The sequence below is a fragment of the Cygnus atratus genome, chromosome Z (assembly GCF_013377495.2).
Source record: "Cygnus atratus isolate AKBS03 ecotype Queensland, Australia chromosome Z, CAtr_DNAZoo_HiC_assembly, whole genome shotgun sequence".
NCBI classification, from domain to species: Eukaryota; Metazoa; Chordata; class Aves; order Anseriformes; family Anatidae; genus Cygnus; species Cygnus atratus.
Genome location: NC_066396.1, coordinates 26866045 through 26891071, shown reverse-complemented (window position 1 = coordinate 26891071; position 25027 = coordinate 26866045). Strand labels below are relative to the sequence as shown.

Here is a 25027-nt window from a genome sequence, read left to right as displayed (position 1 = left end):
CAGTCTTATTTAGAGCAACTGTGGCAGCCACGAACCATGTTGGAGCAAGCTGTCCTCCTCTTTGAGGAAATGCAACTTCATCTAAATTTCCTCCCTTGAACATGTCAGACACTTGTTATTGTTTGCTGCTTCTCAGATCCCTTTCCTGTTCTTTTTTGAAGCCATTGTATGGCAGACTTTTCTTGGCTGGTTGCTTTCTGTTTACTGTAAGAAAACAAAACAAAACAAAAAGCAACACACATGGGTAGATATCTGGGAACTAGTATTCTTTGAAACTCAGTCGTAGAGTTGCAACAGTGCTTTTGTTTTGTAAACCAAGTCTAAAATATTTCAATCACTTTTTTTTTCTTTTTTTTTCCTTTTGACACAAAGAATACTTTGTAAATAGCAAAATACTCAGATTCATTGATTTGCTTGCTCTGAGGCATTTTTAATTAAAAGTCATATATTTGCATAAGTCAGGATGAAAAGAGTATGCTAAAAGGCATTGTTTAAAGACGAATTTTTAAATCACCTTTGCTTGTATAGGCATAAACACAGCATTATTTTCAAAGGGGAAGTAGAAAACTTCAGATTTGTTATTGGGTCACAGACTCTGTATAATAGAGTTGGAAAGGTTATAAAAAGTTTGCTTTGGAAGTATATGTTCATGAGTTTGTTGAAAAAGAGAAACCTACTGGATGTTTATGAAAACACATTCATTTTTCAGGGACAGGTGACTATAAATGCAAAATTTGAGAAAGGCATTTACCTCCCAGAAGATGCCGAATTTTACTTTGTTTATGACGGATCCATGAAGAGGCACATAATGTTTGCTGAGCGGATAAGTGACAATGCTCTTCGGTCCCTAGTTCCAGGTGAGTGTTACTCATGTTTATATTTCTGATCTCTTTGCTATACCCCAGCCCCATTTCGAAGTTGGGCATAACTGTGTGATTTGGGTAACCTTATTTTATGGCTCTGTAGTGGAGGAAATGTAGGCATTGAATGACAATCTTTAGGATGCAGCCTGAGTTTAACTGGCCAGAAGTGATGCTGCCCTCCATAGCCATCTGTACCTGCATGGTGTCAGACACAGACAATGCTACAGGCAGGGCTTTCCTGGGTGTACACATAGTAGGGTGTGTAGGAAAATGCATCTTCAGGCATGTCATCGATTTTAGTCTGACCCAATTCTATTCAGCAGTTCCAGCCTATGGTTTGCCTCTGGGAATTATCAACACCTGCAAAACTCATGTTTTTGTCTGGGCTTTCCCTGGAGGCAGCAGTCAGCCGGCATGCAGGGCCCAGGTGGTGGTGGCTTGGGTTGCTTGGGGCTCTGCTTGAGCCATGGGGAAAACCATCTGGGGGTGCCTTGCTGCAAGTAGAGGGGATTTGAGCTCCCTTACAGCTGGCATTGTGTCTATTGGCCTTGGCGTTGTCCCTCTTGCTGGTGTAATATAAACCCTGACTGTTGTCATTATCGTGTGCCTTGTGACCTTTCCATTTGTGGAGTAGGTGGCTATAAACATGATGTACCTAGGCAGTAGGTTCCGCTTGTTATTTGTTCTTGTTTTCTAAAGGACATTTAGAATCTGAGAGTAACCAACGAGTATAACAAGGGAAAGGTTGCTGCCGTTACATGGTGGCTGCTTTAGTGTATAAATGCTAAAAGATTGTCATGAAATACAACGGGAGAAAACGCAGTGCTAGACTTATCCCAGACTTATCCTTAGCAAAGTTATTTTTCTGAGATGCCTGAAATGACACTACTAAATGATTACTTCTCAGCTAGGATAAAAACAGGAGGCTACAGGCAATGCTTAATCCTCCCTCTGATCTCAACAGGGGCCATTAGCAGATGAAAATAAAAGGCGAAGTTAAAACATAGCTCTGGTGTAGTTACTGTTGGTTCATAGTGGCCAAATTAAACATAAGGGAATGCAGAGCACTTCAAAAACAACTGCAGATGTGGTAAGCACATGCTTGCTTCTGCAGATATTAGACTGCATATATACTTGTAGTTTTTGGGAGGCTATTTTAGGAAATTTAGATTTGCACCCATAGTACGTCATGGCAGCTCTCCAGTAAGAGGTGTGAGTACAGGGCGCACACCTTATGGATGTGTGATATCTATCCTCACCTGGATGGCAAAGAAAGAGGAAAGGTGGGGTGGGTTTTTAACTGGTAAACTCCCTTGGACTTTGACAGTCATGGTTGTAAATCAGACAGTTGATACAGCATTGAATCAAGCCTGCCAAAAGTATGAAATGTGCATTTGTTAAAAGCATCTAGGTTTTGGCCTGCATGAAGATGCCGGGTAGATAAAAAAAAAAAAGTGTGTTAATAAATAAATGTATTCCTCAGAGTTCATGTTGCATGCTGCTGTGACACTCTTTTCATGGGTGTCTCTTGCAATTCTTATCCAGGTGCCTTCATGTTTTTGATTTGTGGTGTTTAGTACTGAGATGGTTACCTCTTCTTTCTCTTGTAGTTGAAGAACCTTCATATAGAAACACTGCTTTAAAAATGCACTATATCAGTCTAACTGGAGGACTGGCAGTTCAGTGTCTAGTCAAATCCAAGTTCATCAACAGAAATGCTTGGTGGGTGCCTGACAATAAGTAGGTTTAACTAGAGGGAAAAAGAAAGTAATTCTGGATGAGTAGTCACAGCTCTTACAGGATGAGAAAAGAGGAAAAACTAATTAATTTTCTGAACATATAAAATTTTAATGATTAATTTACATTATGATTTTAGGCCATGGATGCCAGGAAGAAGTTTCTGTTTCCGTGTTAATGTACACAAGGGGATACTCACCTGTGGTCCTCGGCAGCTGTCCTGTCACCTACAGAGAGAACCTGTCTTGCAAACTGTCTCGTTTTCTGGTCAATCACACAGAATGCGTCAGTGCCACTAGTCACAAGGTTTTACTGGATAAGTTTGGGCTAACAATAAAAGATCTGCAGTCACTGGATAATGATTTGACAATGGCCATTGCTCATGAAGAATTGCCGTCAACGTGGAGCATCCTTGGAAGCTACTGGAAAGGTGGTAAGATTTTATTTCAGGTTGGAAGGCTTCTAGTGGTGACTTCCTGTACAGGTCAGAGCAGAGTCTCTCAGCATTTTATTGAAGGTTTCCAACCCTTCTGCTTTATTTTGTGATTATGATGAAAAATTGTTTAAGTATGAGAGGGGTACTCAGAGATTTGGTGTGTGCCCAGAAGTTTTAAAAGGAATAATTGTGGCTATTGTAACTCAGTCTCTCCATAAGATTTTTGTACTTTGACTCACTGTTAAAATAGCTTTTATAAAAAGACTCTGCTTTTACAAGATTAAAGGGCTGCCTCTTAAAAAGAATTGTAGTAGTAATTGTAGTAGTAGAGTATCTCTACCATGATTCCAACCAAGTGAAATGTTTTAATTGTGCAGACAAAAAGGAGACAAAGTATACAGTCATAAAACAGAATAATGTGTTACTGTAGGCATTTGGATATGTAGAGTAAGCAAACTGTTTATCATAGTTCTGTCAGTATTTGTGCTTTACTTGCAACTATGATTATTCTTAGGGGAGAGTATCATTAACCAAGTTTTGAGTGTTTTTTTTTTTTTTTTTATAATAGAAAGTGAATGAAAATATACATGAAACCTTACATTAGGGTATGCTATTGAAACATTTTGTAACAAAATCAGGTGAAATTTGCCTGGTTTCATGTTTCATTGCAAACACAAAGCTGTAGTTACGTTTTGCTGAAGGGTGTAATTTTTTTTGCAGACCGAGCTGATTTATAGCTGAGGTTGGAAACAGTGTTAAACTTGATGGCTTCACATGTTTTTCATTGAAAATTTGGTACTTTTGGCTGTTTTCCTCTTAGTACTTTAAATTGCTAAAATTTGGAGGACAGGCAGTTTCCATATGAGCCAAACTGAAGGAGAGATTCATGCAAACTTTTGGGAACTGAAAACACAACGCTTAGCCCATTTCTCTAGGTGAGGGTTTTTCCCTGTCTTAAATCTTTCTAATTCTTAATGACAGTCAGCTTGAAATCTGCTACTGCCTTCCTCAGGAGAAGGATAGTTTTTGTCTGTCTGCTGTAAATAGCTCTTTCAAGAGATGTAAAAACAAATACCAAGGCTCATTCAAATATTGGCTAGACATTGGATTTACTTGTTTCATTTTCATGTGTAGTAAATATTTGTTCACATTGCTCAACTTCTGGAATGACTGTTTTGTAGCAGTGAAGACCTTGATTCAAAGCCTGAAGAAATCAACTGTAGTTTTTTCACGGATTTTGCTAAGCTTTTCATCAAAACCAGCTGAAGCCCAGCCCAGAAGTAACAGCAGGACACCAGAGCTAATGAGAGATGCTTGGCCAAATCTAGATGCCTACCTGTTTGCCTGAAACATGGGGGAGTTTCTGCTGTGTGTGTTGTGAATCTGGGGGATCAGAGACCAGCACAGCCAGTACCAGGCAGAGCTCTGCCAGGGCAGCTGCTACCCAAATCGCAAAATTCATGAATTTTTAGTTTTGCTAGCTGTTAATTTTGAAGTGTACTGCAGCATTTATACATTAAATTGCTCAGACTCAGTGGTCATTCATGCCTCTTGTGGGGAGTGTGTCTAACCAGGAATCATAGAATCATAGAACAGCCTGGGTTGGAAGGGACCTTAAGGACCACCCAGTCCCAACCCCCATGCCATGGGAAGGGCCACCTCCCACAGACCAGGTTGCCCAAAGCCCCATCCTGCCTGGTCTTGAACACTTACAGGGATGGGGCATCCACAGCTTCTCTGGGCAGCCTGTGCCAGTGCCTCACCACCCACACAAGAATTTCCTCCTAACATAAATCTCCCCTCTTTTAGTTTAAAAGCATTCCCCTTGTTCTGTCATTTATCTGCCAGCAAAAAGTTGCTTTCCCTCTTTTTTATAAGCCCCCTTTAAGTACTGAAAAGCTGCAGTAAGGTCACCCTGGAGCATTCTCTTCTTTAGGCTGAACAGCCCCAGCTCCCCTAGTCATAGGAGAGGTGCTCCAGCCCTCTGACCAACTTCATGGCCGTCCTCTGGACCAACTGTAACACACCCACATCCTTCTTGTGCTGAGGGCCCCAGACCTGGCTGCAGCACGCCAGGTGGGGCCTCACAAGGGCAGAACAGAGGAGGACAATCGCCTCCCTCCACATGCTGCCCTTCTGGGCTGCAATCGCGCATTGCTGGCTTATGCTAAGCCTTTTGTCTATCAGAACTCCCAAGTCCTTCTCTGCAGGGCTGCTCTCAATGAGTTCTTCTCCACGTCTGTGCTCATGTCTGGCATTGCCCTGACCCAGCTGCAGTACTCTCCATTGATGTGTGCAGGTCACATCCGCATTCATACCTCAGGCATTGCTTTAAATGGGGATCTTCCCCCTGCTTTCCAGGCAGTGCTTGTGTTACATCTGGGTGGTTGGCTCCCTCCTCTCCCAGCATGACAAAGTCCTTGTAAGGGGTGTCCCTGTTGGGCAAGAAGGCAAAGGCTGGCAACTCTTGTTGACTGAGGGCTCCCAAAAGGTTTCTGGGCAGTTTTTCCTTCAGCCCAAGGGTGGTATGTCATTCTTTCTGTCTCTCCCTCCACTCCTGATGTAGCGTAGTTCTTCCTTCTGTCAGATTTTGTGCAGCACAATAAATGTGTTGCTGCCAGTGCTATGGTAAGGATGTGTTGATACAGCAAAGAAAACTGAGGCTGAACCAGGACAAGATGGATCCTGGCCTTTGAGCGGAGTTTGCTGTGCCTCTGTTAAGGCAGGTAGGTGGTGGAGAGCCTTCCATACCCAGAGAAGTCCTGACTCTAGGCCTTTTGGGACAGAAGTCTGTGGAGTCCTTTAAATGCATCACTTGCAAGAATGGCTTTGCTTGCTCAAATCACTGGTTATGGCCATGTGCACACATACAGAAATAAGGAAGGCTGTCATCTCAGAGTATATATAATCAACTTGACAGGAGAGCAGCTTACCCACAGTAACTGAGTATTCAGCATTTTACTTTAAAAGTCTCTACGTAGGTCTTTTAATTTTTCCCCTTTGTTTTCTGTCCATGAGGCCCATCTGTTTTAGTCTCTTCTAATCGATTTGTATAATTCTTCTTCATCTCCTGTATCCTTTCTCTTTCTTTTCAGAAAGCATATTTTTTTTTTGTTTTGTCTCACAGCCATATTCTCTTTCACCTGAGCCTGAGAAGCACTGACTCATATTCTAACCCACTTGTTGTCCCTGTACCAGTATTTTTGTCCCAATGCCAAGAGGCTGAGCAAAGCCATGGGTTGCATGTGGCAGAGGGAGGCCTGTGCATGCAGGGGAAAGAGAGGGAGGGATAAGGGAATGGACTGGGGAAGGAGGGCCTTGGACAGGTGAGAGGAAGAGGAGAAGAAGGTTCTTCATGTTCCACCATGAAGTAATGAAATGTTGCCCCAGCACCATGCTTCTTCCCTGACACCCCCTGAAAAAGATCAAATTGGGTGAGAAATATGGGATTTATAAGGAGCTAAAAAGAGAGGGAGACCCTCTTTCCCTCCCTGATGTCCCTGAAATTCCTTGTCGTGAAGGTCTGTTTAGTGTCTTGACACGTGACAGTGTCAGGATGTTCATTTTAGTATCAGTATTGTGAAAGATTTTGGGTGGTACCGTCATCACTAGTTAGGATCTCATGCCTGTGAGACTAAATTGTTGCTGATTCTGCCAGTTTTCAGACCTGTTGGGCTATTTTTATTAGAAAAAAATTACTTTTGAGTGACACATGGCTTGAGAAAATTGTTGCACCATCTGGTGTTTTTGGACCTCTTTCATTTTTATGAGGATTTAGAGACGTACGGGTTGATGGAAAGATGGAAGAATAATTTATTCATAGGAGCTATGGTATTTGGAAAAAGTGTTTGTATTCCCTTTATAAGGCATAAAAAGTACTGGATAAAGAGAGAGACTGGATTGTCTAGGGAGCATTGCAAATAATTCAGGAATTTAGTGCAGTTGCACAGGTCAGAACTTGTTATCCACATTATTTAAAGTTCAACAAAGGAAACAAGAAAGCACGAACCTTCTGGTAATCCTCACTTGTAATAAGTGCCTGTTAGACAGCTATGTCAGAAAATGCCTGCTCACAAAAGAGAGTCAGACAGTCTGATCACCCAGAGCCAGTTTGCTGCCAGGGGAAACTGAGGACCCAGCGGAGGTGCTGTGCTTGGACACTTACTCCTTGGTGGGTTTGAGGAAAGGGGAAAGAGAGACAGGGATGGAGAAGCTGCTTATTTGCTGATTGTACTTTTGTAATGGACATTTTCATTCTGAAAATTGGATTGCTCAATTTAGGAAGCTAATCTGTAATAAATATTAGCCCAAATAACTTGTTAAAGTTGGTCAGAAAAGGAGAATCCTCTCACAGTTTTTATGTTCAGGAAAAAAAAAAAAGATGAAAAGAAAAGATGGATTCATTTGGATGAGAAATGCTCCACAGTAACCTTTAGAGAATATCTCCTTGCTTCCTTTAGTAGGGTCAGCTTAGGGCAGTTTTTCAGGGCTGGCAGCCCCCAAAGGCCATTAGGCATGGATACAGCATCCTCTCTGCAACTCTTACGTCCTTGGCATGCTCAGGCTTTTGTCCCCTGACTGTCAGAATGGGTGCGGGAGTGCAGGAGCATGGACTCTGCAAGGCATCTGCATTACACACAGGCTGATGAGGGTGTCTCAGTTTGCTTTAAGGGCATTGCTGGGAGGCTGAGGTCAGGTTGTCTGGGTGACATAACTGTGCTGGTAGTGAAACAAGAGCATTTGCTGCCAGCTTTGTCACTACTACAGTTATTTTCTCGAGGAAGGGTGCTCTTTTAGGTTTGAGGCTATTAGTAGAAGCAATAAAATTACACTCTGAGTTATGAAAATTAGCTGTGGCTCATAGGGAAGGGAACAGTGTCTATACTTGTTTAATTCTCTTTCAGGAACAAAGAGAATTTTCATTTTATTTCATAAATGCTCTGTAATTATTTTCTAGGAATAGGTGTTGTGGAATTGTGAGAAAAATCTTAATAATTTTCTTCAGACAGGATCTTCTGTGAAGCTATTTTATTCGCGATTGCAATGGTGGGCGTCCTGCCAATTAAGAGTGCATTATAGTAAACAAATCATAACCTTTTATTCTCTATTACCCGACACCTGATCACCTCCCCTGTTTCCTCATTGCCTGAGTACTACAGGTTCACAAGCTACTCGACGCTCCTCTGTACCATATATGTACATTTTTTTTCTTCAACTCTTTAATTTCTCCCTTTTCCCTTTTTTTTCTTTTCCTTTCTTATGTTTTGAGAACCCGTGATCTTTGTTTTACTGTTCTCACACTGCTCATCCTGTTTTTCTCAAGCTTCTACCTTATTTTGGAACAGTGAGGCCTTCTACTGTCCACTTATCTACTTAGCATTTCTCCTTGTTATGACTACACAACTACCTTGGAATACAGAAAATTAGTTCTCTACTGCAAAAACACAACTTAGTTTCTCACAGAATGACTTGAAGTATCCAACTTTTCTGCTTTATAGGCTGCTTTTGGGGAACGCTGTTCTGTTTTCTGTTGCATTTTTGACATTTTCATTTCCCTCCCCTGCTCCCTTTCACTGTAAATCCTGTTACTGTTTCTACTTGGTGCTAATCATGATCCTGCTACACTGCATGCACTCAGACATGCCTCAGTGCCAGGCTGGTGGCTACTGGTTGGGTTTGGCCAAACCAAGAGCAGAAGATGTGCCTGACTGTTGTAACCAACCTCCTGCGCCTGGGCCAGCTCTGTCTGAAGTAGGTTGAAGGGTATCAGAATAGATTGGAATAGTTGCAGCTGGAAGGGATCAACACAGATCACCAAATCCAGCAGTTTACTCTACAGAAGGGCAGATGATGATGTGAGGAATAGGGAGAGTAAAGAAAAAGGGGATGTACCAGTTAGTAAGTGGAAAGGGGTTAGGTGTCACAACAGCACTGACTTTATGCCTCACTGCTGTCTGTTCACAAAACCATTTGCCATGTGAGTTCAGCACATATGTATGTTTCTCCAGTAGTGGGGTGCACAGAAGACCTCTTTATAAACTCGTACCTAGGGGAAAATTAAAAAAAAAAATAAGAGTAATACATAAAAGAATGAAGCCAGGAAAAACTGGAATTTGTCAGACTGTTTTGATGTCTCCCTCTGCTTTTCAAGTCACAAGTCTTGAGTTTTCAGTCTCCTTCCAGGAAATGAATGAGATTCATAGCCCAGAAAGGGCTTAGTCATTTCTGTCAGAGAGAAATATTTGTTTTTAGTTTATTGTTTTGGACATAGGAAGAGATTCAGGTGCAAGGAAGAACAAAGGGATTTATTTAATGTTTAAAACAGATTGTGTTTGGCTCAACTCCGTGTAACTCAAACAGGGTGTTTTGGCCGGAGAACTGGGATGCAATGCAAAACAACGTCCTGATAGTGCATATCCTTTACAGCACCACCTGCTTTGTGGTATCTAGCCTTGTATGAATCAGCCAGCATTGCATCTTTCAAATGTTAGTAATTGTTTTTTGTGTGTCTTGATGGAAAATGGTATTTTATACCATTTGACTATGAATTTGTTGAATAAATGTTTTCATTCTTTCCTGGTTTTCTTCCATTTTTTGGCCTCTGAATGAAGTTCAATGAATTATGTTACTTGTTTTTTTTTCACCACATCTTTATTTTTGTTTCTTGATGTGGTATTTTTATTTATTGTTCTGTTTGTTTTGCCATTTTGCCACATTAAAAGTCTTCCTCAAGGGAAGAGTAAATGAAAATGAAAAAATATGGGAAAATGCCATTTGTTCCGTGCCGTTGAGGAGCCAGAAGAGGAGGAGTAAAAGAGAAGAATTGAAACTGGAAGCTATCCTTATGAAAAAAGTTGCTAAAAAAATCAGAACTTTTTTTTTTTTTTTTTTTCTCCAGGCAGATCTAGTTAAAATAAAAACCTATTACTGGACATCAAGTCTTTTTCTTTTCTTTTTTTTTTTTTTTTCCCTGTTTAGTATTGCTAACCATAAATAGAACCATAGCAGAATGCAGAATTTGTATGGAGAGGATTGCTGGAGGTGGTCTGTTCCTGCCCTCCGCTCATGGCTTGCATCAGAGTTGGATCTGGTTGCTCAGGGTCAAGTTTTGAGTACCTCCAAAGGACAGAAAGCCTGTAACCCCTCTGGGCAGCCTGTCCCAATGTTTGACCATCCTTGTGGTGAAAAATATTTTCCTTGTACTGAAAGAACTCATTTACCTTTCTATTTATCTTGCAGACCTTAAGCTTTATATTTCAGATTTTAGTATCCTGAAGCTGTTAGTAATCACCATCAGGTTTTGCCTGCTCCTAGGCAAGCCAGATGGGAGTAGTAGGAGAGTAGCCCAGCAAAGACTCTGTGGAGTTGAAGATTGCAGAGGGATCTAAGTACTGCTTTTAACTAAGTGCTTGTGAAAACAGTTGGTTGAACTGCCAGGCTGGTTCTGCTACAACATGCTTTTAAGGTAGCCGTGAGCAAACTGAGGCTAGTGTTAGATGAAGGTCGTTAGGTTGGACATATAAAAATTAGTTACCAGAATATATGTGGTGAGATAACAGAACATGTTATTGTAAGTCATGTTTTAAGACCACAGAGATTAATAAGTGTTATTTAAGTTAATTTTAAAACTAGGTTCTTCTGTGGCAGACTTATTCACACTACATTGTTTTAGGATTTGGCCTCCGGAAGTGTAACTTTATTTGCTGCAGTGTCAGAACTTAGAGTAGGCTACTGCTGGTTATGGGAGTCTTCCTAAGGGCTCCCTTTTTTGCTGAGCAGAAAAGTCCTAATCTTATTTTGCCCAGTGTAAGTTTATCTCTGGTTTGTGTGTGTGTGTGTGCTTGTTTGTTTGTTTTATTAATTACAGTGTTATAATATACATTGAAACCCAGTGACCCAAGGCCAAAGTTTTAATCAGGCAGTGGAGTTCAGAGTACAGTTTGCCCTTTTATTTCTGTCTTTAATCTGAGGGTTGGGGTGTGGTTAATATATAATCAGATGCTTAGTGTACTTAATACTGGTTAAAACATTTGCATGTGTTTTAATTAGATGGGCTTATGCACTGGTTGCTTATATAGAAAGAAAATGGCCAAATTATAATCATCCAAAGTGTCCTAATTTGGTGTCTAAAGTGGGACTTCAGCGGAATTTAAGAGCTCAAGAGCAAGGAGCAATTCTGAAAGCCCATGCTTTAGTGAACATTTTAGTCTGGAAACGCATAATATGTCCTTGGGACTGTGTTTTAAACCACAAAATTTCCTGGGCATCTCCAGGAAACTCTAACTCCTTGGTGTATATATAAGCATGCCAGACATGGAAACGCTGGTGTCTGGTTCCCAGCGGTGCTCTGTTGCAGTAGAGTCAGGCTGCTGCTTTTGTGGTCTCCTCCTGCCCTGCGTCCCTTGAATTTTCTTCGGCATAGTTGGTGAGCCACTTTCAATTACTCATTAATGGAGCAGACAGGCTGTGCTCCCATCTGAAGGGGGGGACCTGAAGAAGTGTGAAGATGTGGGTCCACATCGCATCTGGCCAAGGAGGAAGTAGAATGGAGGTCTTCCGTTTTTGAAGTGGCACATCATCCTTTGTTTCACAGTTTGAAGCTGGGATTTGGACTGAGATTCTAATGCTCTGTATTGCCTGTGGGCTGACTTTAGCTAGACACTTGCTCACTGCGTGGGTTTCTGTGAAGCTTCTCTCTGAGGCTCTCACCTTCACTTGTCTTTTTGAGTCATCCAGACACTGCAGGACCAGGTGATTCATTTTTAGGCATATGTGTCCTAAATCTTGCTCTGAATTCTCAGCCAGCATCAGCTGGCTATTGCTAGATATGCTGGCACCCATACATCAGCACAGCTCTGTGTGCATTACATGCACAGCCCCACGCAGGCAGGGGCCATGTGCAGCAGCCATCCCTTGCTGCACCTGGGACAGGCTGCAGAGGGGACACTGGCCCTGGCCTTAGCTACACAGCAGTGCTAAGATGAAGCAGGGAACATTATCCCCAAGAGCAGAAAGGAGAGAGAAGGGAGTTTCTAATGCCACCTCCTCCTGGTCATTCATGAGCTTGTCTGTGTGGAAGATAAGCAAAAGGGGCCAAGTTCTTCACTGATGCTCTTCTGAGAAACCTTTTCCCCCCACATTTTCTTTCTTCTGACACATCCCTTAGTTTCCCTTCCATAAACATAGCCATTTATGCAGTGTGTTTCATACTAGGTGGACTGAAAAGAGGTCAGAGACTTTGAAAGCCTGGGCTAGCATGTGTGGGCTTGCAAATGGCACTGGAGCTAGGCTAGGTCTCTCCTTGCAAAAAAATGGGTGTATTGATGGTCCCTAGATAAGAAACAGATCTTGTTTTATGGTTATGCTATATATTTTAAATGCTGCTGTTTGTATTTTGCACGGCTGATGTAAAAAAAAAAAAAAAAAAAAAGGCCTAAACATATTTTTCTGCTGTGATTTGTTTTCTGTGCAAGATGAAAAATATATTGATTTTAGGAAAAAGTGCTAGATTTGATATACGGAAAAGTTCCTTGGTGTATTTTTCATAACAAAAAGTGTAATTATTGCATCTCACAACTCCCATCAGTTTCAGCCCAATCATAAGTATTACCTATAGCTGGGGCCCCAAGTCAGCAAAATATTGAGTGTTGGCTTATCTACAGATAAGTGAATATATTATGATATATCCCTGTTTATCAGAGAGATTCTGGAAATGCTTGAGTTGGATTCAGTGCTTAGACTGAAAGGTAGCATGTGCTTGAAAACTTTCAAATATATATGCCATCTCATTTAAAACATATGTAAATACTATAATTCATTCTGTTAATGATTAATGTTGGCAATAAAACTGCAGCAATAATCATTGTCTCCAAAGACTGAAATTTGAAATATTTTGCAGACCTTTGAGAAAAAAAGTATAGATTGTTACTTTGCTCTGTGGCCTGAGATGCTGCAGCAGATCCTGTGTACAGATGGACACAGCTATGCCTAAAGTCTGAAATGGGGAGACCAAGGAACAACATTACTGACCAGAACCTGGGAGAAAATAAATATTGCATGGGCAAGATAATGTACCAGATCATGTATTGGGTAGCCAACAGGTAGGAGGGAAGGGTGAGGAAGGATTTTTTTTAAAATATGCCTGTGCTTTAGGAGCTTCAATATTCCTTTGTCACTGAACAATGTTATTTTTAATAATATATTCTGAACTGTTTGAGTAATAGGGTAGAAAAAAAATCAATTGAATTGGTCTGATAAATGTCATTAGAGTATCATAAATCACTGGAATCTTAATAGATTTCAGCCAGTTGTTCTGAGAGCAGTACATTAACTACTTGTATACTTGATGCTTGTGAAAACACTCTAATATTTAGCTTCATACCAAAATATCAATGTAAGGAATATGTTTAGTAGCACTTGAGCTAATATTCATTTATTGCCCTTAAACTAGAGGCTTTGTGTTTGAAAATGTATGTAGACAGATAAATCTTGCTTGGAGTAAGTCAAGCAAATGGCTCAAGTGAAGAACAATCAGCATCACAAGATTTAGTCCATGTTGTCTACTGCTTTATTTTAAGGTTCAGTCTCTGTTGAACTTAGTGATTATGTGTTAAAAAGCAAAGAGGAGAAATTGGTGGGTGAGGCCACCTTTCCAAAAAGAGACACAAGAACTATTGTGCCTGCTTTACCCACAGGTGTGATAGCTTATGTCTCACTGCACCACTATGGATGTCTTAGCATGCTGTTAAGCAGGCTTCCCCAAAAAATCACACACTTTAATTACAATAAAATAAAATAAAATAAATACTTAGCCATGGTGCCATGTTTTGTGTTGCTGAGGCTGTGCACAGCAGCTGGAAAATTGCCTCAGCTATCTTCTGTAGTATATATTGGGACATCCCTTGTGCTGAATGCTATACTATACACGAAGAAAGAGAGAAGTACTGAAATTATGTAATTCAAAGTGTTTTCTTTACCTCCTGGACTTAGATAGTATTTGTATATCCTGGTTTAGCTCCACAGATGCAATTAAGTGCTGAACTCTATCGATTTCAGTGAAAGATGGATTCTGCCTGAATACTTCGATGGGTCTGAACCTGAGCTGAGCTATTGCTTCAGAGTAAAAAAGTTTCTTTTGATGCTTCCTAGCCAACAAAATACCAGTTCTGGTAGTTATGATTTTAAGTTATGATTTTATTTGTTTTTTGTGTTTTTCAGAGCCTACACAGAAAGAAACTCTTCTCCATCTTGTGATGAAATTAGGCTTGGTTAAACTCTCCCAGTTCTTAGCAGCCCAGCCTGGAGGGTCATTGGCATTAGCATTACCTAATGAGGATGGAGCAACACCATTAGATTTGGCTTTACAAAACGGGCACTCCAAACTTGTTGAGGTCTTCACAAAGTGAGTATAATGGTTTGTTGTTTCTCCCGAAAAACTCTTCATCTGTTAAGGAACGTGGGAAGTAATTTGTTCTCAAAAGACTTGCCTATGATTCTATCTTGTGTTGGTTTCTGTTACTTCTTGTCTTTATTACCACTTCACACAAGTGGCAAACTTTTATTTACAAGTAAAGCAAGATTATGATGTGTATCCTTCATCACATTTTCAAATCCATTAATAGTGTTAGTATCAACATATGCACTTGCGTGATTTTAAGCTATTGTCATGATTCAGTTAGGGATTATTATTATTATTTTTCCTTCAAGCTGTCATGTAAATAGCATAAAACATTAATTTGTAGCCTTAGAGTTTGTATTCTAGCATTTAATAATTTTGGATTCATGAGAGAGGTAAAAGGAAATTATTAAATAACAAATAATCCTTTTCCTGGACTTGTTAGAAAACACACTTGTCTGACGGGAGTTTGTTGTGGTTTAACCTGGCAGGCAGCACAGCGACACGCAGCCATTCACTCATTTCCCTGCAGTGGAATGGGGGAGAGAATCAGAAAAAAAAGGTAAAACACTTGGTCTGAGGTAAAGATAGTTTAATAGGACAGAAAAGGAAGGGAACATAATAATAATAATAAAATATATGTATAAAACAAGTGATGTGCAATGCAGTCACTCACCACCTGCTGACTGATGCCCAGCCAGACCCCGAGCAGTGACAGACCCCCAGGACAACTCTTCCCGTTTCTACTGTCCGGTATGGGCCATGTGGTACGGGCCCCTTGGGCCAGCTGTCCTGGCTGTGTCCCCTCCCAGCTCCTTGTGCACCCCCAGACTCCTCGCTGGCAGTACAGCATGAGAAGCTGAAAAGGCTTTGGCTTAGCTGGGCCCACACCTGCTGCTAACAAGTAAAGGCATCCCTTAAAATGCATGTGGGGGGGGGCACACAGGTGCAGAGACATGACTTTCACAAAGGCTTTGGGCAACTTTGTGGCCTTTGTAACATCTCAGATTGTAGTTTAGGGAGAGGGTAGCATACCCAGCACTGCAGTGATGACTGTGTTTTCGCCAGACTTCCTCCAGACCGACAGATGACTTCAAGGACAAGTGCTTTCTGGCACGCCTCTGCTGTCAGGAGCTTCCCCTGCACTGACCTGCAGTTCTGCCTGATGTGTGTGTCTCAGTGCCAGGAGCCCTTCTTACTGTTGGTTTTCTTTGCAAATATGGGGAAATATGCCAGAATTTGAATACTTTACTTTTCCTATTTATTTTTTTTTGGGGGTGGGGCTTTTTCAGTCCCAGTTCAGTGCAGCGTATAGTTGATGTGAGAATTATGCACATTTCAGTTTGTCTGAAAAAAATACAGCAGTACGGTACATTATGAATTGTTTGTAATGTCCAAACAATGCTGTACTCCCTTGAGACACTTTCTGTTTTTCTCTCTGTGATGGGATAACAAATCTGCTAGCTGCCAGTCATGTCCTACTGCTATATATGGCAACAGTAACAGGAAAAGGTACTACTGCTAATTGACAGCAATTAGGAGAAATAGGTATTGTCACAGCTTGCTCTCACTGGCTTGTTTTGTTAGTGACTAACCACCACTTCTAGAGCAGTCTTTGTTTTTTCCATGCCAATTGCTAGAAGTTTCCCAGTCCTGAAAGGAGTCCTTGGTAAGTATTTGTTTGCCCAGCTGTGTTTTCAGTGGATGTTTCAGGCTTTTTTTTTGCCTCAGGATTTTGCAGCGAGCGTGCTGGGATGCTGGTGGGCCGTACTACAGGGGAGCGGGAATGGCGCTGCGACTGTATTTTCACCCTACCTGCACGCAGAGCATCTCCCCTGGCTCAAGGAGCGTGTTTTTTCCAGTTCTCAGGGCAGCTGCTCGCCTGACATTTCCACAGCGGAGATCGGCGAGGGTGCCTGCGTGCGCTTTGTTCGCTCAGCAGCAGCCCTGACGCTGACTTTTGACCACACGGCAGAACATTTGCTGGAGTCGGACGTGAGGCTCTTCAGAAGGTACTTCTGGAACAGGCCACTGCTCTACAAGGTGGGTGCCAGCCCAGCTTGGGGCACTCATAGGTTGTCTTCACTCATTTCTTGCTGTGGGCTCTTCAGTCTGGGTTGTTTTTTTTTGAATAGCCTTCTAGTTGAAGCTGCCTGTTTCACCCATGTCTAGTGTAATGAAGGATTACTGCTGCAGGCTTCCACTGTGTGTAAATGCAGCTCACCGTGTATATGAAGCTGGAGAGTGAGAGATGTTGAGAACTTTATCAAAGCTTCCTTTACACCGCAAGTTGTTTTAGGTTTGCGGTGGACTTCCTGGTGAATATCTCCCCCTGAAATCTCTGTCTCTTCAATTATGTTGCCGTTGTATTCATGTTGGTATTTTGAAATATTTAATTTAGTTCCATCTTTCTTTGTACCAGTGTAATGCCTGCGAGGCTTTATCAGGTATTGTGAGAAAAATCTCAGTTTTCTTCAGACAGGATCTTCTGTGAAGCTATTTTATTCGCGATTGCAATGGCGGGCGTCTTGCCAATTAGGAGCGCATTTTAGTAAACAAATCATAACCTTTTATTCCCTATTATCCGACACCTGATCACCTCTCCTGTTTCCTCATTGCCTGAGTACTACAGGTTCACAAGCTACTCGACGCTCCTCTGTACCATATATGTACATTTTTTTTTATTTTTTTCAACCCTTTAATTTCTCCCTTTTCATTTTTTCCCCTTTCTTATGTTTTGGGAACCTGTGATCTTTGTTTTACTGTTCTCGCACTGCTCATCCTGTTTTTCTCAAGCTTCTACCTTATTTTGGAACAGTGAGGCCTTCTACTGTCCACTTATCTACTTAGCATTTCTCCTTGTTATGACTACACAACTACCTTGGAATACAGAAAATTAGTTCTCTACTGCAAAAACACAACTTAGTTTCTCACAGTACCAACCCCAGTGTATTATAAACAGCAAGAAAGTACAGATTATGGACTTTTGCTGTGGAGGAATTTATGGTGCACTGGGTCTTATTTTGCTGTAAGGTATCTGGAGCACTGCTGTGATACCTTCAGGACATGCTTAAATTTAAGTAAACTAAGAAGGTTAAGAGTTGAAAACCTGAGGTTTTAAATAGCAGTGCAGGTGCTCACCTATAATTTTGGATTGAGACTGCATGTGTCAATCATAGTTCTAGCTCATGACATAAAATTAGTGAGCTAAAAAGACACTGAAAATAGTCAGAGTTTTCTCTTTTTCTGGTCTTAAAGTTTAGCTTTCCTTTTCCTTGTTTAATTTCAGCATTCCTTATTTGTGTGCTAATTTTCCTTGAGTCACATTTGTTATATTACACATGTTCTTATAACAGAACATAAGCTACTTGTTATGTTTAACACAAAAACGTAAAGTGTGATTTTTTGTACAACCCTTGTGTGTAATCTTGTGTGTTTACTGCCAAGATTTTGATTTGCTCCCATACAAAAAAAAGTTACTCTGTATTTGTAGCTTGCAGAATACCTACAATTTGTGTGTGGTTTTCCCATGGAAACGATAGTAAACCCAGTGGCAAAACCAAGACTGTAATGAGGAATGCATTGTTATTTATATCGTTGGCTTTTTCTTAAACTCATCAAATCCTAGTTCTTCTTGCAGTATTGGAAATGGAAAAAGAAAAGTGTGGTATGTTAGATGTTTGCACAGCTTTCAGAAACAAAAACTCTTTGAGGTTGCAAAATTCTGTACTTTAAGAAAAAAGCCCATCAGCTTTCAGTTGTGCTTTTCCCTTTTGCTCATTCCTGTAGTTGTAGCAGTCTAGATCCTTCTATGTGGGGACCCTATGTCCATCCCAGCATCAGTGTTGCACTTCTTTTATTGAAACTGAAATAAGTCAGAATAATTAGGAAGGTCACAGGGTTTGGTTAATTTTCTACAGACCAGGTGTCATCCTGAAATGTCTGTGGGGAGGTAATCAAACTGTCATGTTTAGACTACGTATTATATCCAACAAGTAAAATTAATTTTTGTTCTGTTAGTCCTCTGTAAGGACTTGCAGCCCTTAGCTAGATCCAAAGCATAAGGTGGGTGTCAGAGATTTCAAGATATGTAGTTTCAAAATAAAGGTAGAATTTACTGCTGTACTTGAACATTTAGCTCCAAGACAGTAAATCTAGTTTACTGCATTTTGAGACTGTATAAATGCCCACATTGTTATTTTTGGTTTCAGTCAGAAAAAGACAGGGACTAAACAGAAAGAGCTTGTGTCGATTATGGTGCCAAGCAGCACTGGATTTGTGTGTGTGAAATGGATGGCTAAGGGAGCAGCAGAAGCTACTTTTGTGTTTATTCACACCAGCAAATCCTGATCTTTCACATTTCTGTTTTTCACTCCCTAGCTGTGGCTTCCTATTAGCCCCTTCACTATTCCTTGCAAGTCTAAAAGAACAAAGGAAAAGTTAAAACAAACAAGATTGTCAGTAAGCTTGAGTTACTCGTGCAGAAATCTTGCCTTCACTGGAAACCCTCAGGGGCTGTGCAATTCAAAAAAGTTTAAACCCACAAGTTTAAACCTCTTTGAGGCAGAAATGGCCTCATGGAGGTAGCAGCATCCACCAGTGAGGCTGCAGGGAGCATGCAAGGGTTGGAGGAGGGTGGGTTGGAGGAGGACATAGGGAGGCAGCAGTGGAAAGGTGAGCTTCTTGGGGTTTGTCTTGCACCTCCAGCAGAGCTGTAACCAGTGGGTAGAGGTGATCAGTTTGCTGGAGACACACAGAGGAAGCATCCTCCACAAGAGAAGAAAAAATCCATGGACTGAAGTCCACACATCAAATGGTGTCAGGGTTTAAAAAAAATAAAAATAAAAAGAGGACAAAGCAGAGTAATCGTCCAAAATGAGTAAGATAATTTACATTTGAAAAAGTAATTTTGTAGCCTGGTGTTGGATAGATTTTGTAATTTCTCAAAGAGGAGTTGACTGCAATGGCTTACTTCTGACAGGTAAGCTGTAGGAGTAGGAAAACGTGGGAGCTGAGAAGAATGTAACTGGTCCCACCAAGGGGGAGAAAGAGCTGGAATGATAGCTGTGTGGCTTTCAAAGCAATTTGGGTGCAAGATTCAGACATCAAAATAATTCATTATCATCTCTAACTTTCTTTCTTGAGGTTAAACTACCATGCCATTATCTGCTTGCTGCTCTGAGAGATGACAAATACGTGGGAATCCTAGCTGTAGATGGAAAGATTAAAAGCAGTCAAACTGTAGGTGAAACTAACTACTTGAAAGGAGACGGTCTCTCCTCCATTCCATTTTCTTACATTCTTTGAATGTAATTGCTAAAGTAAGTGACTGGACCTGACCACCCCCCTTTCATTGACAGCGGAGCAATGCCTACTGTGTGTGAGCTTGAGTGAAGGGTCAGACCAGCAAGGGACTCCTGCTTGCAGGCTGGGTTTGCTATGCAGTCAGTGTTTAGTCCTGATTTAGGCTCTTTGTATTTCTTATCAGTAAAAATTGCTCTTTATAGCCATGCTGACAAGGTTAACCAGGCTTCTGGACAGAGCCACTCTACCTAACTGCTGTGCTGCCTTTCTCATAGAGAAGGAAGTTACTGTAAGCAGAGGGTAATTTTCCTCTTGAGAGAGGGAAACTGATAAAATATTCTGTGGAACCTCTGACAAGCATTTTTAGTATTATGTATAATTTATTTGTTTGCTAGTCTTTGATTTTGTTTTAAAATTTTTACCTAAATGTCATGGACGTCAAATACAGTTACTGTCATTTTGATATATATTTCTCTTTTATAGAGTATTAATTCAAACCAAGTTGAGACAGTGGAAGGTCCAAAAATGCCCTGCAGTACGACAAGCTCTGTAGAAGGTACCGTTTCTTATTCCATAATGTTAAACTCTCTAAAAGTTCTGGAAAGTTGGCATAGATTCATACACTATTTATTTATTTGGGAAGATCATGTTACATATGACATTAGAGATCTGTAAGTAGGCAACAGTGGAATACACAAATCATACACTATGAGAGATTTGTAAATCATTATACTCCCTACAGAGCATTGTTTTTCCAGTGTCAGACTGAAATTGTTCAAAAAATGTTACGGCATGCACAGTGACTGGAAAGGCCTTAATTAACTTTATTGCAAAAGCCAGAAAAATGTCAGTAGTTTCCAGCAGAGGGCAGTGTTTAACTGAATGAACACTGCAGCTTGAAAATGCCAGTAAAATGAATCGAAGTAATAAAGATCTGAGTGGATTACAAAAGAGTAACTTCTTGTGTGAACAGTTTTGGGATCCAGGCCAAATGTCTTAATTTGGCAAAACTCCCATGTATTTCTATTAAACATTCAATGTATTGTTGAGTGGTTTACCTCCATAAGGGTTGCAGGACTGTACTTTCCAATCAGAACTCTCTTTCATTGCCAAGATGCATCATTGTGTATGTACCTTAGAGCAAGGATCACTTAGAACTGAAAAGAAAATCACAACAAAAAGACATTCCTAAGCATCAGGAGTATGTAAGTTGGGATATTTGATGTATGATTGTTAGAAATTAACTAAAACTTTTTATGCATTTGCTTATGAGGCTGGTGCTGTATGTTGAGATCAAGTGTCTTGCTAAGAACAGTGAGTTCTCTGAGAGTGTCTGGTCTGGATAAGTGGCTGCTCTGGTGGCAGCCCTGTTGAGAGTAGCATGAATATGAGCACTTGCATAAACCTTTGGCAGGCTCCGTACCAGGCTGGACCGTATTTCCAGGTAGCATCAGCTAGAAATTTTCAGTGAATAGATAAACCAGTGAAACAATGTAGTTCACAGGTAAAAAGGTAGGTTACTGCTGTTAGTGCTGGAAAAGGAACTTTATATCTAATATCTCCAGCAGTGTTCAGGCAGCAATTATCATGCCAGTAGAAGGTAAATTTGCAGAGAAACAATAAACAGCTGTTAGCAGTTGCAAACTATACATCTGTTATTGCAACTCTAAATGGCAGTTTCCTTTACACGGTATGTGGATGGCTTTGATGATGCAGCATGCACATTTACTCAGTATATTCCTCTGAGGGCCATACTCCGACCATCTTCACGGATAGAAAATGAATGGCATGGCATTGTAACACTATATGTGGCACTAACTAGGGCAATACAACTTCTAAGTGATAATTACTTTGATGTTTTCACCAAAGGCAGTTTTTATTTGGCCTGACTTGGGGCAAGCAGCTAATGAACATAAGCAGGTATTGATTGCCCCTGGAGAGAATCATGAGTTCGGGATGGACTGCATTCTGGTTGGATTCTGGTTGCAGGGCTTCTTGTTTGGGATTCTGGTTTTAAACATCCTCATATAGTACATATATCATGTCAAGATCTACAAAGATATTTGAACACCTACCTATTTGCATTTTCAGTGGAAGGTATGTAGTTTTGTGCCTTTATGGATCAGAGCTGTTTTGTGCCTGATTTGGATTTTAAAAAAAAATCTCATTTCAGACAAGAGAAGTACACCACATTTTAATAGTATCCAATAAACCACACAAACCACTGTGAAACTGGTTCGGTAGTGTCAAACAAATCAGTAACAAGCCAATCAGACTTGCACTTTTTGCATTCTGCGTTGTCTACATGTATACATGGGGAGCCCTTAATTACTATTTTCACATTGACGGGCAGCAAAGTTTTTTTTTTTTTTTTTTTTTTTTTTTTAAATTTCACATGTTTTGGTATCCTCCTCAGTCACAACATTTCTAACAGACAGGATTCTTTTTTTTTTTTTTTCTTTTTTTTTCACCACCTACCACCAAATCCAGATGTTGAAAATTCATTAATCATCAGTACTGGTGACTTGCAGTCTGTGTTATACTCTCCAGCTCTCCACTCTCCATCAGAAGACACAAAGAATTTTTTTTTTTTTTGTAGATCTAATTAAAATCATTACCTCTACAAGTAAAACTAATGTGAAACGATTAACAGAGTGTTTTTTACTATGTTCTCAGTTGCATTCAGTGAACTCCTTTGTAAAATGGCTGCTAAGCTTAGGATATTAATTGGTGCATTAATGCCATGAAAGGATCCCCCCTCAGATTTCAGAACTGCTGCCATTTAGAGAAGAAATAACCACTCCGTTCAGAGTGGGCCTAAAGTCAAGATTAACAGTCCTTTAAAACACAATGCTTTTAGAAGCCCTGAGCTTTTATCTACAAGAGGTTGCTATAGCAGTACATTGCTTGTTGTGAAATGCAATCAAGTGAAAGTAGTGGGTCGGTGTAAGGTGATACTACTAGCTTAGCAGTGAATCTCTCAAAGCAACTTCATTAAGTTAAAATACATGGAGTGATACACTATCCGGTAAGGATGAAGAACAAAAGGTGAAGTGGATGGTATTCTGGTTAATTCAGTAGTTTGTGCTTTTTCTCTGTTTTCTGACCTTGAAATTCCATGTCTGTAAGTAGACTGAATGCTGTTATCTGGAGGTATAAGCCATTTGCTTCTGCATAATAACTGTTAGCTATAGAGGAAACAGCTTTTCTTCTGAGAATTTTAAGACTGGATGATGATAATAATTTCATGTCAGTACTGTAAAGAAAAATCTGGAAGAACATGGACATTCATTTTCTGGAAGTGATGTTTCAGAAATGCCACTTCTCCCACTGAAGCTTTTAAAGTAAGTTACTGTGGTCAGAGTTACAAAACAAACAAACAAACAAAAAAAAAACATCTGTGAAGGGACACAGAGAGCTTGAGGCAGAGCCAGCAATCAGCATGGAGAAGCCGGCAGGGCTTCATGCTACTGGCAGGTGTCGGGGAGCTGGGGTGGCCTGTGCCTGCCAGCCTTGCGTGAGGATGGATGCAGATGCACCTCATGCACAGGACTCTGTCAGTGTTGGAATGCAAGGGAAGGGAAATGCAAGGTATGTATCTGACTGTTGCAGCAGGTTCATTAAAGAAAGTGAAATAATTAAGAATTAGCAGCTGAGATACTGATCAGCATGAACCCAGGCCTTTGCAGTTCTGACTCACACCAGCATCCAGAGGCTGTGCGGAGTTCAGAGACTACAGGTGCTCTGATTGCACTGGGCTTGTCCCTTCCCTCCCCTTCCCTTCCCCATATACTCATGCAATACTAGGAAAGGACTGAGTTGCCACATAACCTACCATTCTTCAAGGCACTTCCCCAAACCACCCTGTATCAGCTGCTGAGTCATGCTTAGTTTAATGATTTGCTCTAGATGGGGAATTGAGAGGGGTTTGTGTAGGTGACAACAGACTTGAACCTCAATTTGAAAGATTCAGTCAAAACAAAACAAACAAACAAACAAAAAAACACAAAAAAAACACATATTTACCAGCATAACTCTGGTGGTATAATTGTTATTATTTAATATATACTTAGTAAATGATAATGTTCCTGGAAGCCCGGGTGATTCTGGTGTTCATTTGCATTCCTGTAGCCAGATTACTCCTCTTTGCTGTTTCACAATAGTGCTGGAGGCTGTTTGGGCAAAACTTGCAAAGTGTGATCCTGGTTTTGTGTGTGCTGTGTCCTTTCCCACAGTTCTGAGAAGAAACTGTAAAAGAGAGAGTGACAGAAATTATTTTTTTCCCCGTGTGTGTTTGTGTGAAGATGTGAGGTCTAATTTTGGAAAATACATGAGATCTCTTCAGGGAAAGAAACAGATCCCAAATGCTCTGCAGAGTTGGTGCAAAGCACAGAACAAGAAACAGTGGTTTTTGAACACTTTGGCGGCTCATCAGCAGCTGCCCGACAAGTCACCATGTTTTCCTAGCCTTTGGTTTCAATAGCTTGTTCATAATTGGCCCATGACAATAACATAGCACTTGTTGTGCATCTAGCCTGCCTGCTGCCCACGGGAATGCTGTTTTGGGGGGACGCATGGGCTGCACAAGTCCATTGTTTTGGCTTGCCTGCATGTTTGTGTGCTCGTTGTTCCCCCTCCTATCTGAAAAAGAAGAGAGACCAGCAGCAGAAGGCAAAGCAGATCCAAACTGAATTCGCTTGCTGTTAAAGGCAGGAATCTTTGCTTTTGCAGGTCCTGCGAACTTGACATCTGATGAATTGTCCCAGGATGATGTGAAGGTACAGATTTCTCCTTATACAAATAGCTAAGCTCCCTTTAGGCTCAGGAGCAGCAACCTTTGCTTGGCTCTCTGAGGATCTCTCAGAGCTAACAAATAAGGTGACTAATGGCTGCCAGCCAATATTTCCTGTCCATTCCTATCCTGTGGGAATAGTTATGTGTGCAGATGATTATCATTTGAAGGAACCTGTTATGTGGTTGTGGGCCAGAAAGCTGGGTCACAGAAGCAAGCTCTGCTTTTCGACCAGAAAGCTCTTGTGTTTGTGGCCATCCTGAGTGCCTTCAGGCAGCCTGCGGCTCAGCTGCTGGTCTGCGGGGTCAAAACCTGTCTCCTGTGAGCATGTGCTTCATCCTTGAGGTGGCATGGTCTGCTACACCTGAGAGAGACTTCTTGGGTAACCGTGAGCTTTCAACTGAGAAAAATGCTTGCTGTAGAAAAGATAACAGTTCCCATTGTCTTTTACATGGAGGTCTCAAACAGCTTTTGTGGAGGAAAAATATTTTTGAGAAATC

General features: G+C 40.9%; 1 protein-coding gene across 1 annotated transcript in view; it reads left to right on the top strand.

The window, feature by feature from the left end:
- Positions 1-25027, top strand: part of ARHGEF28 (Rho guanine nucleotide exchange factor 28) — a 109610-nt gene that overhangs the window by 11030 nt on the left and 73553 nt on the right. The window contains exons 3-8 of the mRNA XM_050716398.1: positions 710-857; positions 2740-3033; positions 14254-14437; positions 16294-16474; positions 20219-20291; positions 24467-24513. Coding sequence (XP_050572355.1) covers positions 710-857; positions 2740-3033; positions 14254-14437; positions 16294-16474; positions 20219-20291; positions 24467-24513 — 927 coding nt within the window. The remainder of the gene's footprint in view (positions 1-709; positions 858-2739; positions 3034-14253; positions 14438-16293; positions 16475-20218; positions 20292-24466; positions 24514-25027) is intronic.